The sequence below is a fragment of the Narcine bancroftii genome, chromosome 5, assembly GCF_036971445.1.
Source record: "Narcine bancroftii isolate sNarBan1 chromosome 5, sNarBan1.hap1, whole genome shotgun sequence".
NCBI classification, from domain to species: domain Eukaryota; kingdom Metazoa; phylum Chordata; class Chondrichthyes; order Torpediniformes; family Narcinidae; genus Narcine; species Narcine bancroftii.
In genome coordinates, this window is record NC_091473.1 from 85,270,754 (window position 1) to 85,287,057 (window position 16,304).

Here is a 16,304-nt window from a genome sequence, read left to right on the forward strand (position 1 = left end):
ATACATAGAAGAAACTTTTCTTGATATGAAGATATGTGAAGAAGCAAGTTTTTAATATAACTATTCTTTTAATCCTTCATTTAGTTCCGCCAAGTTTTGTGAAACCAGAAAATAGCTATGATATGAACGGGAATGCGCTGGAAGGGAGCAAAGCAGTTGAAATCAAGGATGTCATCATTAACAACCCTATCTCATTGTTCTGTGAGACCAACGCTGTCCCACCACCAACTCTCACCTGGTATAAAGATGGCAAACCATTGACATCTAATGGCAAGGTTCTGATACTGCCAGGTATGTGGTTTGGATGCAGAGGAAAACATAATTACCCTTGTGGAGTCTGTGATAGCTGCAATTAAAGCACTCTGCAGGTTAATTCTTGTACCATGGATTATTTAATTAGAAAGGATCCATGTTGAAATTGTTTTACTGATAGCTGTTGACAATTTGAGGAATTCTATGTCTTGTAGAGATTGATTTCATATATTTGATCACACAAGGAACAAACATTTTAAGAAGCAGCGGCATCTCCATCTAGTTCAATAGATAATCAATAACCTGCAAGTAATTCTTTCCATCCATGTGGAACAGATCAGTCCCAACTTTCTACCATGGTTCTGCTCATACGTCAGTTATTATTGTGGGTTCCTTTGTCTGCTTTGCGTGATGTTTCAAACATGTCTCACAGCTTGAAATCATTCTGTGGATGTCAGCATTTATGCCTGGCCAATAAACAGCAGTTCTGGCCCTCTTCTTGCATTTTTCCATTCCAAGGCAGCCTCATGCACCCTTTTCAGCATTTCTTGTTGCAGTGATTGAGGAATGACAATTCTACTCTGTCTTAGTAGAAGTCCCTTAACAACACTCTTCTCAGCTCTGATGTTGTAGTATTTGCTGAGATTCACCTCTAAGGCAATCCTTCATTCAGATTCTTGATGACCTTCTTGAAGAACTGTGGCCTTTTCTGTTTCAGCTGCGATCTGCTTGAATTTCATGTCAGATATGGGAAGAGATTCAGTGATCATATTCACATGTCTCTGTGGATCTCTTTGTGTGTCATTGCCATGGATAATGCATCATCTAAAACAATAAGTTTCCCTGGTGTGTACGTCACTTCAGTCGTAATGTTGTAGCTTCATCATTATTCTTTGGATTCTTGGCAACATTTCACTGAGACTTTTCTTGATTATCACTATTAATGCCTTGTGGTCTGTCTCTGCCATGAATGTTGGTAGACTATGCACATAACTATGGAATTTCTCGAGTCAATAGACCAGACCTAGACACTCTTTCTCGTTCTGTGCATATTGACATTCAGATGTTGTCATTGTCCTTGATACGCATGCTACTGCCTCCAATCTTCTCCTATAATCTGAAGTAGTATGGCATCTATTCTATCTTTTGAAGCATCCATGGATATTTTGTCCTTCTGGATGCATCAAAGAATGTCAAAAGCACTGGTTCTATAGTTAGAATGGTCTTCAGTCATCCCCATTCTTCCTTATGGTTGGCTGTCCACTTGAATTGATATTTGTCTTGTAACAACTTCCTTAGGTACATTGTTTTGGAAGACAGGTTTGGTATGAATATACCAATGAAATTGATCATTCCCAGCACCTCAATGCACCTTTTTTTGTCAGTGGGTTAGGGCATCTCTAAAATTGCTTTCATCTTGCCCTTCTTGTCTGGCTCTACACCTGTCTCTGACAGTTTATAACCATATAACAATTACGGAAACAGGCCATCTCAGCCCCTCTAGTCCATACAGATTTAAGTGAACTTTTCTAGTCCCACCTACCTGCATTTTGCCCATAACTCTCTAAATGATAAATTGACTTTGCTGTGGCCACCTCTTCCGAAAGGTCATTCCACTCAGCCACCACTCTCTGAGTGATGAAATTCTCTCTCATGTTACTTCTAAACTTTTGCCCACTAACTCTTAACTCATGACCTCTCCTTTGAATCTCACCTACCCTCAAGGGAAAGAGCCCATTCACATGTTCTCTATTCATCCCTCTCATAATTTTAAATATCTCTATCAAATCCCCCATCAGCCTTCTATGCGCCAATAAATAAAGACCTCATCTACTCAATCTTTCTTTGTAATCTAGATTCTGAAATCCAGGCAACATTTTAGTAAATCTTCTCTGCACCATCTCTCTTTGGCTTGGCTTCGCGGACGAAGATTTATGGAGGGGGTAAAAAGTCCACGTCAGCTGCAGGCTCGTTTGTGGCTGACAAGTCCGATGCGGGACAGGCAGACACGATTGCAGCGGTTGCAGGGGAAAATTGGTGGGTTGGGGTTGGGTGTTGGGTTTTTCCTCCTTTGCCTTTTGTCAGTGAGGTAGGCTCTGCGGTCTTCTTCAAAGGAGGTTGCTGCCCGCCAAACTGTGAGGCGCCAAGATGCACGGTTTGAGGCGATATCAGCCCACTGGCGGTGGTCAATGTGGCAGGCACCAAGAGATTTCTTTAGGCAGTCCTTGTACCTTTTCTTTGGTGCACCTCTGTCATGGTGGCCAGTGGAGAGCTCGCCATATAACACGATCTTGGGAAGGCGATGGTCCTCCATTCTGGAGACGTGACCCATCCAGCGCAGCTGGATCTTCAGCAGTGTGGACTCGATGCTGTCGACCTCTGCCATCTCGAGTACTTCGACGTTAGGGATGTAAGCGCTCCAATGGATGTTGAGGATGGAGCGGAGACAACGCTGGTGGAAGCGTTCTAGGAGCCGTAGGTGGTGCCGGTAGAGGACCCATGATTCGGAGCCGAACAGGAGTGTGGGTATGACAACGGCTCTGTATACGCTTATCTCTACCTTATTGATATCCTTCCTATAATTTGGTGACCAGAATTTGGCCTCAACAATGCCTTGAATAATCTCAACATCACTTCCCAACTCCTATATTCTATGCTTTGATTCATAAAGGCCAGCACACCAAAAGCTTTCTTCACCACTCTATCCACATGAAATTCTACCTCAAAGAACGATGAACCATTTTTTCTAGATCTTTCTGTTCCTCTGCTTTCTTCAATGCCCTCCCATTTACTGCATATGTCCTGTTTTGATTATTTTTTCCAAAATGAACCACTTCACACTTTTCAGTATTAAACTCCATCTGCCATCTTTCAGCCCACACTTCTGAGCATTACAAATCCTTCTGCAACCTCTGAGAACCTCCTTCACTATCCACAACTTCACCTATCTTTGTATCATCCATATATATTTACTATTTTTACCAGTTTACCACTCCCTCATCCAAATCATTAATGTTAATGACAAATTACAAGGGACCCAATACATCACTTGTTACCGGCCTCCATCCTGACAGACAGTTATCCACCATGACTCTCTGGCATCTACCTTCTAGCCACTGTTGAACCCATTTGACTATCTCAAAATTTACACCTAGCGCCTGAACATTCCATGCGGAACTTTATCAAAGGCCTTACTGAAATCCATATAGAGGGACTGCGGTTGGGGAAGGTAGTCGGGGGAGACAGCCGGGTGGCCGAGGAACTGCGGTTGGGGAAGGCAGCTGAGGGAGACAGCCGGGCGGCCGAGGGACCGCGGTTGGGGAAGGCAGCTGGGGGAGACAGCCAGGCGGCCGAGGACCCGCATTTGGGGAAGGCAGCTGGGTGGCCGAGGGACAGCGGTTGGGGAAGGTAGTTGGGGGAGACAGCCAGGCGGCCGAGGGACCGCGGTCAGGGGAGTCAGCCGAGGGACCGGCAGTCAGGGAAGACGTCTGGGCTGCCTATGGTCTGTGGTCGGGGGAGACTGCCGGGTGGCCGAGGGACCATGGTTGGGGAAGGCGGCTGGGCGGCCAAGGGACCACAGTTGGGAGAGACAGCTGAGGGACCGGCGGTTGGGGGAGATGTCCAGGCGGCTGAGGAACTCGCGATTGTGAAAGGCTGCTGGGGGACTGGCGGTCGGGGGAGATGTCCGGGCAGCCGAGGGACCAGTGGTCGGGGAAGACGTCCAGGCGGCCGAGGGACCACAGTTGGGGAAGGTGGCTGGGGGAGACAGCTAGGCAGCCGAGGGACTGGGGTTGGGGGAGACAGCCAAGGGATCGGCGGTGGGGGAGACATCCGGGCAGCCATGGGACCAGCGGTTGGGGAAGGCAGCCGGGGGGCCGGCGGTCGGGGGAGACATCTGGGTGGCCAAGGGACCAGCAGTCGAGGGAGACGTGCGAGCGGCCAAGGGACCACTGTTTGGGGGAGGCGACTGAGGGACCGCGGTTGGGGGAAGCAGGCCAGGTGACTGGAAGGGGGTGTGGGCGGATACTGCAGCACAATTCGGGTGGGCTTTCCGAAATCCGGAAAAATCTGAAATCGGAACACACTGTCCCCCAAGGGTCCCGGATAATGGATTGTGTACTTATATATATTATTTCTAAGAATACTTTCCATTAGCTTACCAATGTCAAACTTACAGGCCTATAATTGCTAGGCTTACTCCTCAAACCCTTTTTAAACATTGGAACCACATGTGCGATACACGAATCCTCCGGCACTATGCCTCTCTCTAATGACTTTTGAAAAATCACTGTCAGAGCCTCTGTTTTTTCTTACTTGACTTCCCTCAAGGATGTGGGGAAAATCCCATCAGGACCTGGTGACTTATCCACCTTTACATGCTTTAGAAGCACCAATACCCCCTCTTTCCTAATCCCTACATTTTCTATAATTACCCCTGTTGCCTCCCTTAACCTGCACAATTCAATATCCTTCTCCCTAGTAAATACCAAAGAAAAGAACTTGTTCAATATCTCCCCCATTTCATTCGGCTCCACACATAGTTGTCTGCCCTTGTTCTGTAAGGGATCAATTTTATCCTTCACTCTCCTTTTGCTATTTACATATTTGTATAAACCCTTCGGATATTTTTTCATCCTGTTCGCCAACTCATACCTTCTTTTTGATATCCTAATTTCTCTCTTAAGATTCTTTTTACAATCAATGTATTTTCCAAGCATCTCATTTACACCTTGTTTTTTATATTTAATATAGGCCTCCCTTTTTATTTGAACCAAATTTCTAATATCCCTTGAAAACCATGGCTCTCTCAAACGTTTGGCACTGCCTTTTATCCACCTTTAAATTTCACCTTTAAAAGACCTCTAATTCTCCTCTACATCCTTCCCATAAAACAAATCATCCCAATCCACTCCTCGCAGATCCTTTCTCATCTCTTCAAATCTGGCTTTTCCCCACTCAAAAACCTTAATCTTTGGACCACACCTATCCCTTTCCATAATTATATTGAAACTAATGGCACAATGATCACCTGATCCGAAGTGCTCCCCAACACCTACCTCAGTCACTTGCCCTATTTCATTCCCCAACAGTAGATCCAACACTGCCCCTTCTCTAGTTGGTACCTCAACATATTGCTGCAAAAAACACATTTTACAAATTCTAATCTATCCAGCCCCTTCACAGAATGTGTTTCCCAATCTATATTAGGAAAATTAAAATTAAAATCCCCCACTAAAACAACCCTGTGCTTATTACAAATCTCAGCTATTTCCTTACAGATTTGCTCATTTATTTCTCGCTCCCCACTAGGTGGTATATAATACACCCCTATAATTGTAACTTCTTTTCCATTTTTCAATTCCACCCAAACTGCCTCCCATGACAAGCCCTCCAATCTATCTCGCATCAGCACCTGATAGGCAATGCCACACCACCCCCTCTTACCCCTCCAATTCTATCACACCTAAAGCAGTGAAATCCAGGAATATTTAGCTGCCAGTCACATCCCTCCTACAACCATGTATCACTAATTGCCACCATATCATACTGCCCAGTGTCTATACACACCTTCAATTCGTCCACCTTCCTTACAATACTCCTAGCATTAAAGTAAATACATTTCAGAGATTTCACATATTTTACCTTCTGCTTGTCTCCATCTTTACGAACAACTCTTATTTATTACCATCAACCCTCCTCCATCACTGCATTCATCCTTTTCATTCTCAATCACCTGTCTTTCCATCCCCAAACTTTGTCTACAAGCCTTCTCTATTTGCAGACAAACCTTCTCTTTGCTGTTCTCCTTTATATGGACCCCTTCCTCCAACCATACTAGTTTAAAGCCTCCCGAGTAGCCCTAGCAAATGCCCCCATCAGGATCCTGGTCCCTCTGGGATTCAGATACAACCCATCCATTCGGTACGTCCCACCTCCTCCAAAAAAAGGTCCTAGTGATCCAAAAACTTGAATCCCTTCCCCTTGCTCCACCCCTTCAGCCACACATTCATCCTCCACTTTATATTATTCCTGACCTTAATGTCACATGGCACAGGTTGCAATCCAGAGATTATTCCCTTTGAGGTCCTTTTTAACTCCCTATCTAAATCACTATACTCATTTTTAGGACCTCTGCACTCTTCCTCCCTTTGTCATTGGTACCAACATGCACCACAATCTCTGGCTCATTTCCCTCCCACCTTAGGATGTCTTGGGCATGGGAATCTACATCCAGGACCTTGGCATCAGGGAGGCAAACCACCATCCTGTTCTCCTTAGCATATCCACAGAATATCCTAACTGTCCTCTTAACTATTGAATCCCCTATAACTACTCCCCTCCTCTTCCTTAGCAGGGTACCAAGGCCAACCTCATGCCAGAGGTACAGCCACTGATGCTTTCCCCAGTTTGGCTGTCGCCCCCCAACAGTACTCAAGGAGGAGTACCTGTTGTTGAGGGTTACAGTCACAGAGGACCTCTCTAGTACTTATTCTTCCCCTTCCCTCTCCTAACCGTAACCCATTTATCCTCCTCCCGTGGCCTTGGTGTGACCTCCCAAACAGGTGATTTCCTTCACACCAAACTTACATTTTTCTCTGTTTAACTTTAATCCATACTTCTTGATGATTTGTAGCACATTGAGCCTCTCGTTGTATTGTTCTTGTGTGGATCCCCATAGGATCATATCATCCATGTACACATGTACCCCATTTATGCCTTCATTGACCTGTGGAACACTTCCGGAGTGGAGGAAATTCCGAAGGGCATCCTCAGACAGGAGTATCGGCCAAACTTTGTATTTTCTGCTATCATCATGCAATTTTATTGCCAGAAGCCCTGTGATGCATCCAATTTGGTGAAAAACTTTTCACCAGCCATCTCACTTATAATTTCATCCCTGGTTGGAATCTGATAATGTTCTCTCTTTATATTAGCATTCAAGTCTTTTTGGGTCCAAATTACATGATCCTTTACTTTCTCCATATCTCTGCTGATAATGGCACTCTAAACACTCCTGCTATTTCTTTCACTCCTGGTACCATGTGATGTTTCTTTTATTGTAAGAAACAAACTTGGATTCTTTTAAAGCAATTATACTCACTCAGGACTGTGTGGAGGCATCCATTTTGAATCCAACCAAAGCTGCAACAAACTAGTCCCTGACTCCCTCTAGTGGTCAGGGGGATCAATAGCACCTAAGGCCAGGCCCGAAATGTTGACCAGCTGAGTTTCTCCAGCACTTTTGTATTGCTCGTGACCCCTGCATCTAAAAATGTTCTTGTTTAACTTCAGGTTGAATTTAAGAGTTGACAGTATAACAAGTTTCATTGCTCCTTTGAAAAAGATGTTTTTACCTTCACAAAATATGTATTGAGACCTTACTTTGAAAATCTTGTAAAAATGTTTGGGAATGAGGCATATTTTCTGAACTTCTAAGTTAAGACTAATTCTTGCAATTTGCTGCACAACCCTCAAAACTCCCTCCTACTGCTGCTTGCAAAAACACCTTTCCTCCTTTCTGTGCTTTCTGCTGAGGCTGATCTCTACTTTCTCCACTTGTGTATCTACCAAAGCATCTGCTACACCTTGCCATGAAGCCACAGCAGTTATCCCCCTCGCTTCACAATCTGGAGTGAGATGCTCTTTTGTATGAGTCAACAATTAACAAGCATTTCCTCCAATTTTACTTGCTGCATTTTCTTCACCCAGGGTGGTCTCCTCTCGACTGGAGATCGAAAACAGATTTCAATGAACAAATACCTCTGTGTGGCTGAGACTTTCCAGTGGTTTGTCCGTTCTCATTAGTCTCATCAGACTGATTTGTGCATTTCAACATTTATCTGTTTTCATTTCAAACTTTCTCTATTAGTGACATTTATATTTATCAATTTTCTGCTGCTTTCCCTTAATACTATCGTAGGCATTTGGATATCCTTTTGTTTTAGAGGAACTGATCTTTCATATTAAACAAACATTTTATTTTAAAGGTTTTATAGATCTTTTAACTCAGTATTCTAGAAAAGTACATTTTGTAACCAAAGTCACTAATACATCATTTGATCATGTATTTAATTTGTTTGAGGCTTTGCTGTGAATATATATATTACTACAGTATGTGCTACCTCTTTGTACTTGCTCCCATTCAATAAAATCACAGTGATATTTCATTCAACATTACTTTCCTGCCCTGACCTCATTTACCTTGATTCTCTGACGATCAAAAAAAAGTCTCTCATATCTGACAATGGATGAGGCTGAGAATAGACATGGGTCTCAGCTTGACCTCCCTGTAGCCAACTCACTCATCACTCCTACAGTGATATACCTTCATCTATCATCTGGAGAAGTTGAATGTGAACTTGAGGAACCACGCATCATATTCCTCCTGGACTGGCTTAAATCTAATACATAAACATTGATTTTTTTTCCAAGTTTAGATAACCCAGAAGCTGAATTATATTTTCATGTCAGATTCCAGCATCTGGAATTGTAGAGCAGCCAAAACCAAGGCCCTTGCTCCATGTTGAGTAAGTGTGTCCTAGTATTATTTTGCACTGATATCTTGCAGTCTTCATGAAATATAATTTAGTTCTCCTGTTAATAGTCATCAACATCGACTTCATTGGAATAAGAGTATCAGAGAAATTTATGGCACTTTATGCCAAGGGAGGTTTACTCAGGAATACCTGTTCTGCATCCAGTGGTGAACAGCTGGAGAAATACAACATCTTCTTACTTTGCTAAATTTTAGAATATTACTTTGATTATCCTTTACAACAAAGGTTTCATCCTTTTTATAAATACCAAACTTGGAGAGGAAAGAATATTAGCAGTGAAATTATCAAAAGCATACTTTGGAATGCAAGACCCAAAGAACAACATCATACATCATGTTGCAGTTTATAATATAAAGTGAATTCTGACATTCTAGTATTAAACAAAAATAAATGTATCCTTGACCTTGAACATAATTTTTTATTGTTACCCATTAGGAGGACGTGTGCTACAGATACCCAGAACACAAGTTGAGGATGCTGGGAGATACACATGCGTGGCAATGAATGAAGCAGGCGAAGACTTTATTCAATATGAATTGAGGGTTATGAGTGAGTATCATGGGTGCAGACAAGAAATCCAGTTTCACAGAACAATCATCCTTAGCTCACATCTCTAAGGACACAGAGACATGAGGTCAAAAGTACTTTTGAATGAAATTAGTCTTTTAAACATTAACTCATCTAAAAAAAATAGTGGCTGAATCTCTTCATCTTTCTTCTGGTTACAGTCTGAATAAACCAAATGCATTGACATCAATTGAAGTAGTGCGATTTTACTGGTTATTACAAATTCTATTTGCTTACCAGAATTTCTTAACCCTGCTCAGTGTTTACAATGTCAAGAACGTCAGTCTTTGGAACTGAGTGCCAACAGTAATTTAAGTAAAGCTCTGCAAACTGGATTTTTTATTTTTACGGACAAAAAGATTTTGCTAATCAATTGCTCCCTTTTGTGTTTTTCAACCCAGCTCCTCCTATAATGCTACAGGCTGATGGTGATATCCCTGAAGAAATCATTGTGCTGGTTAACAAGACTGCCATGTTGGACTGCCTGGTCAGTGGAACACCCACTCCCAAGATCTCCTGGTTCAAGGACGGGCAACTGTTAAGACCAAATGATCCCTTCAAATTCCTATCTAATGAACGAACTCTTCAGGTGTTGTAAATGTTTTGTGTTATGGGACATGTAAAGATGAATCATTCCTAATCAAAAAATTATCCCTAACTTGCTTTTAATATTTTCACTGGGTTCACTGTTCGTAGATCAGAATCTTCCAGAAGATTCTTCATGTGAAGTTGAGGTAGACATAATATGCCAAGTTTTCTTGATTTACTAGTTTGTTTGAGCACCAATCAAGTTCCCTGAGGGAAAATACAAGTGAATTTTAAAGTTGAAAGATGCATTAATATGAATACAATTTCACAGCCTGATAAGTGATGGCCAAAGTACCTTTCACAACTCTTTAGACTGCTACAAGTCATTACCAAGATGTCTCTTACTTTGATAAGGTACCTCAACATGAGTCATCTCATTTTTGAATGAAAGGAGAGAAAATTGAAGGAAAAGTCATTGGACAGGTTATTAATTATCATGCATATTACAAAAATCAGTATAAAGTAAGATGCAAAGATAAATGGCATTTACATTAACTAGTAATTTCTGTATCATTATAATTCAGGTGATTTGCCGTTCGGCGTTAGCAATCATGTCTCTCCATCCATCACGATCTTTGATCCTCTGCATTATGATTGTTGCCTCCCCTGTTCCCCTTCAGAAAAGGCTCCATCTTTGAGCTGAGACCATAGTCAATGTTGAGTCCATGATTATACAAGGAAAAATACTGAAGTGGCTTCCCGTTGCTTTCTTCAGTTGTAGTGTCCATACTGGACGGGTTATGCTGGCCATTGAACAGAAGATGTATCTGCCCCGCATTTTTAGCTTTACAACCATAAATTCCAATTTGTAGAACCTGCTTGTAAAATCCATCCAGCATCTACAATCCATTGCTTCATGTGTCCATTATAAAAGTTTTTAATGTTTTACTGATCAAGTTCTTACTGATACCAACAGGTCCTCAATGCACAAGTGTTGGATACAGGCAGATATATTTGTGTTGCAGAAAATGTTGCTGGAAATACTGCAAAATACTTCAACTTGCATGTCCATGGTGAGTGATGCCTTACTAAATATTAACTTGGTGTTGCATTGAGAAAATCAAAAAGCCCTAGAAGTGTACTTTAAAATTCAAGATCTTTTTATTGGCATGAATAAAATGGATGCAATATTATATGAAAATGCATGTTGTCTGCCGTATGGAAGTCAAAAATTCACCATCAGCAGAAATGACCCACCACCCCTTACGGTGAGAGAAAGAGAAGCAAAAGAGAGCCCCTTCAAAAATGCTGTGGATTTGCCATCTGCACTCCTGGAGCCTCTATCGGTATCCCGAGCTTCAGATCCAAACCAGGAAACCATCAGCACTTGAGGCACCTTGGGAGCTCTTGCTGTCCTCGGCACTCTCTTGCATCTCGGTTTCAGGGGTGCGTGCTGCAGAGCTCCTCTCCGGCACCTCATGGGGCAGCTCCATCACCTCCTTGTTGCTGTTTTTGGTGAGCTCTGGCACCTAAAATATCAGCACTGCACCCCTGCTTAGTTCTGATACCTGGTACCCCTTCAGTTAGTCTCCAGCCGTGTTTAGCCTGCTGGAAGTCCTTTGACTGAAAGTCATTAGCAGGTCAACAGTCTGTGTGGGCTTCTTTCCTCAAGTCACTAGCAACCCTCCCCCTGTGTGTTCTTGAGCCGCAAAACCCCTCGTTGGTCTGCCACCATGGTTACTGTCCTGTAGAGACACCTCATATGCTTTTCCTACTCCAACTGGGAGGAGTGGGGGGGATGAGGTGGTCTCCCCATTTTCTGATGCGCAGCACTAGTCCTCTGCTTCCCCAGAGCCTGATGCTTGCACAGGCCCCGTGGTCACAGTATTTTAAAATAAAACACCATCCGCTTCGATAACAGGCCATTTAAAGCCTGCATGGGGCCATCGGTAGTTGGACTGGGCAGTAGAACCCTGTGGAGGAGTGCTATATCTCCTCTTCCTGCTCTTGGTAAGTCTGCACCAGTTCTGCCATTGTATAAGAAAATTGCATTACCATAAATGCTGTGGAAAAAGGTGTAAGTAATCACAAAAGAGGTTGGATCCTAATATTTAACATTCCTGTCTGTTTTTTTTTGTCATAAAGAAACCCTTAAAAAAAATAAAATTGAAATTCCCTTTGTTTCACAGTGCCTCCCAGATTCATTGGCATCAACCCAGAGAACACGACTGTCGTGATAAATAACTTTTTCTCTTTGACGTGTGAAGCCACAGCTTTTCCACCACCCAGGCTCAGCTGGCTTAAAGACGGGAACCCTCTGCATTCTAACGCTAATGTTCTTATTTTGCCTGGTAAGAATCTGATTTGTTTTGTGGAATTTCCTTTTCCTTTAATTAATTGACCATGTCATTGCTCCATTTGCTGAGATAAGAACAGTGTGCACTTGCCCCTGGAACTCGATCTTGCAAATTAGCATGCACATCTAATCCACAGGATTAGAGATTGTATATAGCACTCTCTTATTCAAGGGATATCCTGGTGTGCTGACCGGCAGGAATTGAGCAGAATTTTCCAAAAATACCATATTGCTAATTGACTAGGGTTGGTATTTGCAAATATTGAAGTAGGACTAATCCACTTGATATTCCAATGCAATCATTGCTCATAATTATCATGAACAGAGTTAATAATAGAGCAATGGGGAGGTCTAGCATGAGAGCGGGACCTTCTGTACACCGTGCTGACCAGTGGGAACCCATCCCTATTAAAAGGCACTTGATCCGTACCTTTTATAGCCTTAGCATTTCGAGATCTTGAAATTTAAACCTCTAATACCTTTTAACTCCTTACCCTTTACCCTAAATGAATGTCGTCTAGATCACAAAAGAGGTTGGATCCTAATATTTAACATTCCTGTGTTTTTTTTTAAATAAAACACCATCCGCTTCAATAACAGGCCGCTTAAAGCCTGCATGGGGCCATCGGTGGTTGGACTGGGCAGTAGAACCCTGTGGAGGAGGATATAAGAAAATGTTCCTGCAGTCCGCCTTATCAATGCCCTTCATAATTTTGTGAATCTCAGTGACATCCCCTCTTAATCTCCTCTCCTCCAGGGAAAGCAGACCAAGTCACTCCAGTCTCTCCTCATACAATGTAGGCAATCTAAAACCGGCAACATCCTAATGATTCTCCTCTGCAGCCTCTCCAGCTGTTGCATCCTGACCACAATGTCACCGTCAGAACTGCTCACAGCACTCCTGTTGAGATCTGATCAATATTTTATAAAGTTGGAGCCATAACCTTCCTGCTCTTGTATTCAATGTCCTGACAAATATTTGTTCTTTTTTCATTTTGATGGCTGCTGAGTTTATCACAATAACTAAATTTGCTGAACTATATTCATAAAGTCAGTTATGATTAAGTCAGTTAAAATTGGCCATTGATGCAAACTGATTAGATTAAGTAAGATTACAATCTTCTTCTTTCTGATAAAGAAATAAAATTCTGCATCATTGGAGAGAATCCACAGTCAAAGCACCCAAAGGAAAAATAGTAAATAACAGCAGATAGCAAAGCTCGCATGATAGGCTCTATCAATAATTCCAAAGCTGTAGAGTGAGGAGCGTTGGGCTTTATTATACTTTAGACTTGTAGTTGGCCCATTACCAAGTGCTCAACTGAAGACTGGTCAGGTAATGACGCAATAATTAAAATCTATCATTCCTCACTCTACGGCTTTGGAATTATTGATAGAACCTATCAATTTATTATACTTTAGACTTGTAGCTGGCCCGATTTCAAATGCTTGACTGAGGGCAGGGAGAGGGAGGACGATCTTTATTCCAGGGTCACAAGGGGAGGAGTTACCAGGAACCGAGTCACCAGTGGGGGACATAATCGTATCACCACATTGAGGCAACAGAAATAAAAGAGGAAACTCCCATGGAAATTACAGACAAATGGTATCACTTCATGGAAAGCATTGCCCACCTGACATTTTGGTAGGAGCAATATTACTTGTTAAACCTCAGCAAGACTGGAGAGTTCAGCCTGCTGTGTCAGCATTATTAGGTAGAAGAATTGCTTTCAGATGTATAAAGGTGCAGGAAAGGAATTCTCACAATTGTACTAGCTAACACTATTTTTCACTATTGCTTTTCAGAATTTATAGATGTTGGTTTAGTGGTGGGAATGGGGGTGGGGGCAGGTCACGGTGGGGGGGGGGGGGAGGGGGAAGATGTTTATTTGTTTCTGTGGTTTTTTTATTGGCATTGATTTGGATAATAACTGCAGAATTCATCCTGCAGTTTCTCCAGTATGGTGAAGAGTGGAATCTGTTTCTGATTTTGAAATCTTGTTTTCTCACAGGAGGCCGGACTGTTCAGTTACCTCGGGTGAAGCTCTCAGAAGCAGGAAAGTACACATGCTTGGCCATGAATCAAGCAGGAGAAGCTGAAAAGCAGATTTATCTCACAGTTTATGGTTAGTGTACTGCATGACAAACAGAATGAGATGTACTGGGACCAAAGAGGTGAAAGGAAGCAGAATAATAATTTATAAAATTTTCATTTGAAACTGCATAAAAAACAAATGAAATATCATTAAAAAATATAATGAATTAAGCAAAGCATGTGGAAATAGAGTTGAGGTAGGAATTATTATTTCACAGAAAGACTTAAGGCCCATCAGGAAAAATGAGGACAATCTGGGCGTGGAGTCAAAAGGCAAGGATGAAGTTTGGAATGAATACTTTTCATCATTTAGTGACAAAGGAAACATTTTATCATTGGGAAAACTCAGCAAAGGTGAAGGTAGAGGTCTTGTGAAAGTCTTCAGAAATAAAAAGGAAGTTCTCAATGCCTTAGCAGACTTCAATGCAGATAAATTCTGAGGGGTGGATGAGATTTGTCCTTGGCTTCTGTGGGGGAAATGGAAAAGATTACTGGAGCTCTGGTTGAGATTTTTAATAATTTAGCAGCTAAAAGTGAGCTGCCAGGTGACTAGAAAGTGGCAAAAGTGGTGCCCCTTTTCAAGAAGAGCAGCAGGGAGATAGATGCCTGGCAATGACAGACCTGTGACCTCAGTCTGAGAGAAAATATTGGGAAACCGCTGAGGGACATATGGTTTGGTAAATTCATAAATGGAATTGGGTACCTTATGGGGAAAGGAAATCTGTTCTAACACAAATGTTTACAGTCGAAAGAGGTTGTGTTTCCACTTAGAGGACCTATCTGACATGTGTAAACTCCTCAAAGGGTTACTCCAACTGAATTACAAAATGATGGGATGGCAATTACATCTTTAGCAAACAGAATAAATTGATGCCTATGATTGTAAGGGTGTGACAGCGTGTATCTTAATTGTTTTAGGGTATCGGCAGAAATTTTGCAGTTTTTTTTTTCTGAAGCCAGTCCTGGGTTTCTTTTCATCACTGCAAAACATACTCTGACCTACAGTTATGTTAAATGGATGGGTGATGTATGTTTCTTTATTATAATGGGTGAAGGAAAGGCATGATGCTTCAGACCCAGGTGATTTTCATTCCCAGGTACAGCATAGAATCCAATAATAAAACCAAGTTTTGTGCAGTTATTCCTGAAATGGTGGACATAGTTGCAACCAACTTCCATAATTCTAATCTGTAACTTAGAACAGTATAGTATAGGCCCTTCAGCCTACAATGTTGTTCAATTCTATATAAACTCATCCTTTTACCAATCTCATACTTACCTTCCTGAAAATCCATTCATCTCTCTCACCAACCCCCCCCCCCCCCAATGTTTTGGCTTCCATATGCATATCTGAGTCTTAAATGTCCGTATTGTTGTAGCCTCCATCACTACTCCTGGCAATGCATTCCAGGCACCCACCACTCTCTGTGTAAAACAAACCTACATTTGACATCTCTCCTAAACTTACTTTCACTTTCCTTAAACAGATGTCCTCTAACATTGCCCATTGCCATCTTGTGGAAAATGTTGCTGGCTGTCCACCCTATCCATGCTTTTCATAATCTTATCCACCTCTATTTAAGACTTTTCTTATCTGCCATCAGTGAAAGGGGAAGATCCCTAGCTTGCTCAACCTTTCCTCACAAGACATGGTTTCCATCTAGGCTGCATCATGTCAAATCTCCTCTGCACCCTGTCGAAAGCTTCCATATTGAGGCAACCAGAGGAGAACACAATACTATTAAGTGTGATCTAACCAGAATTTTTTTAAACTACAACATTACATCAAGGCTCTTAAACTCAAACCCTTTACGAATGAAGGCCAACACGCCATATGCCTTGCTAACCACCCTATTAATTTGCATGGCAACTAACCTTTTGTATTCAAGTTATTTTTTAACTATTGCCTCTCTGGGAGAGTCAAGATCAGGAGAACACCATCTTAATT

At 42.1% G+C, this 16,304-nt stretch overlaps 1 protein-coding gene across 1 annotated transcript in view; it reads left to right on the forward strand.

Moving 5' to 3' along the window:
• hmcn1 (hemicentin 1) overlaps positions 1-16,304 on the forward strand; it is a 538,964-nt gene that overhangs the window by 350,625 nt on the left and 172,035 nt on the right. Inside the window, exons 54-59 of the mRNA XM_069942357.1 lie at positions 85-291; positions 9,246-9,359; positions 9,779-9,966; positions 10,882-10,978; positions 12,095-12,256; positions 14,274-14,387. Of these exons, the coding sequence (XP_069798458.1) occupies positions 85-291; positions 9,246-9,359; positions 9,779-9,966; positions 10,882-10,978; positions 12,095-12,256; positions 14,274-14,387 (882 nt within the window). The remainder of the gene's footprint in view (positions 1-84; positions 292-9,245; positions 9,360-9,778; positions 9,967-10,881; positions 10,979-12,094; positions 12,257-14,273; positions 14,388-16,304) is intronic.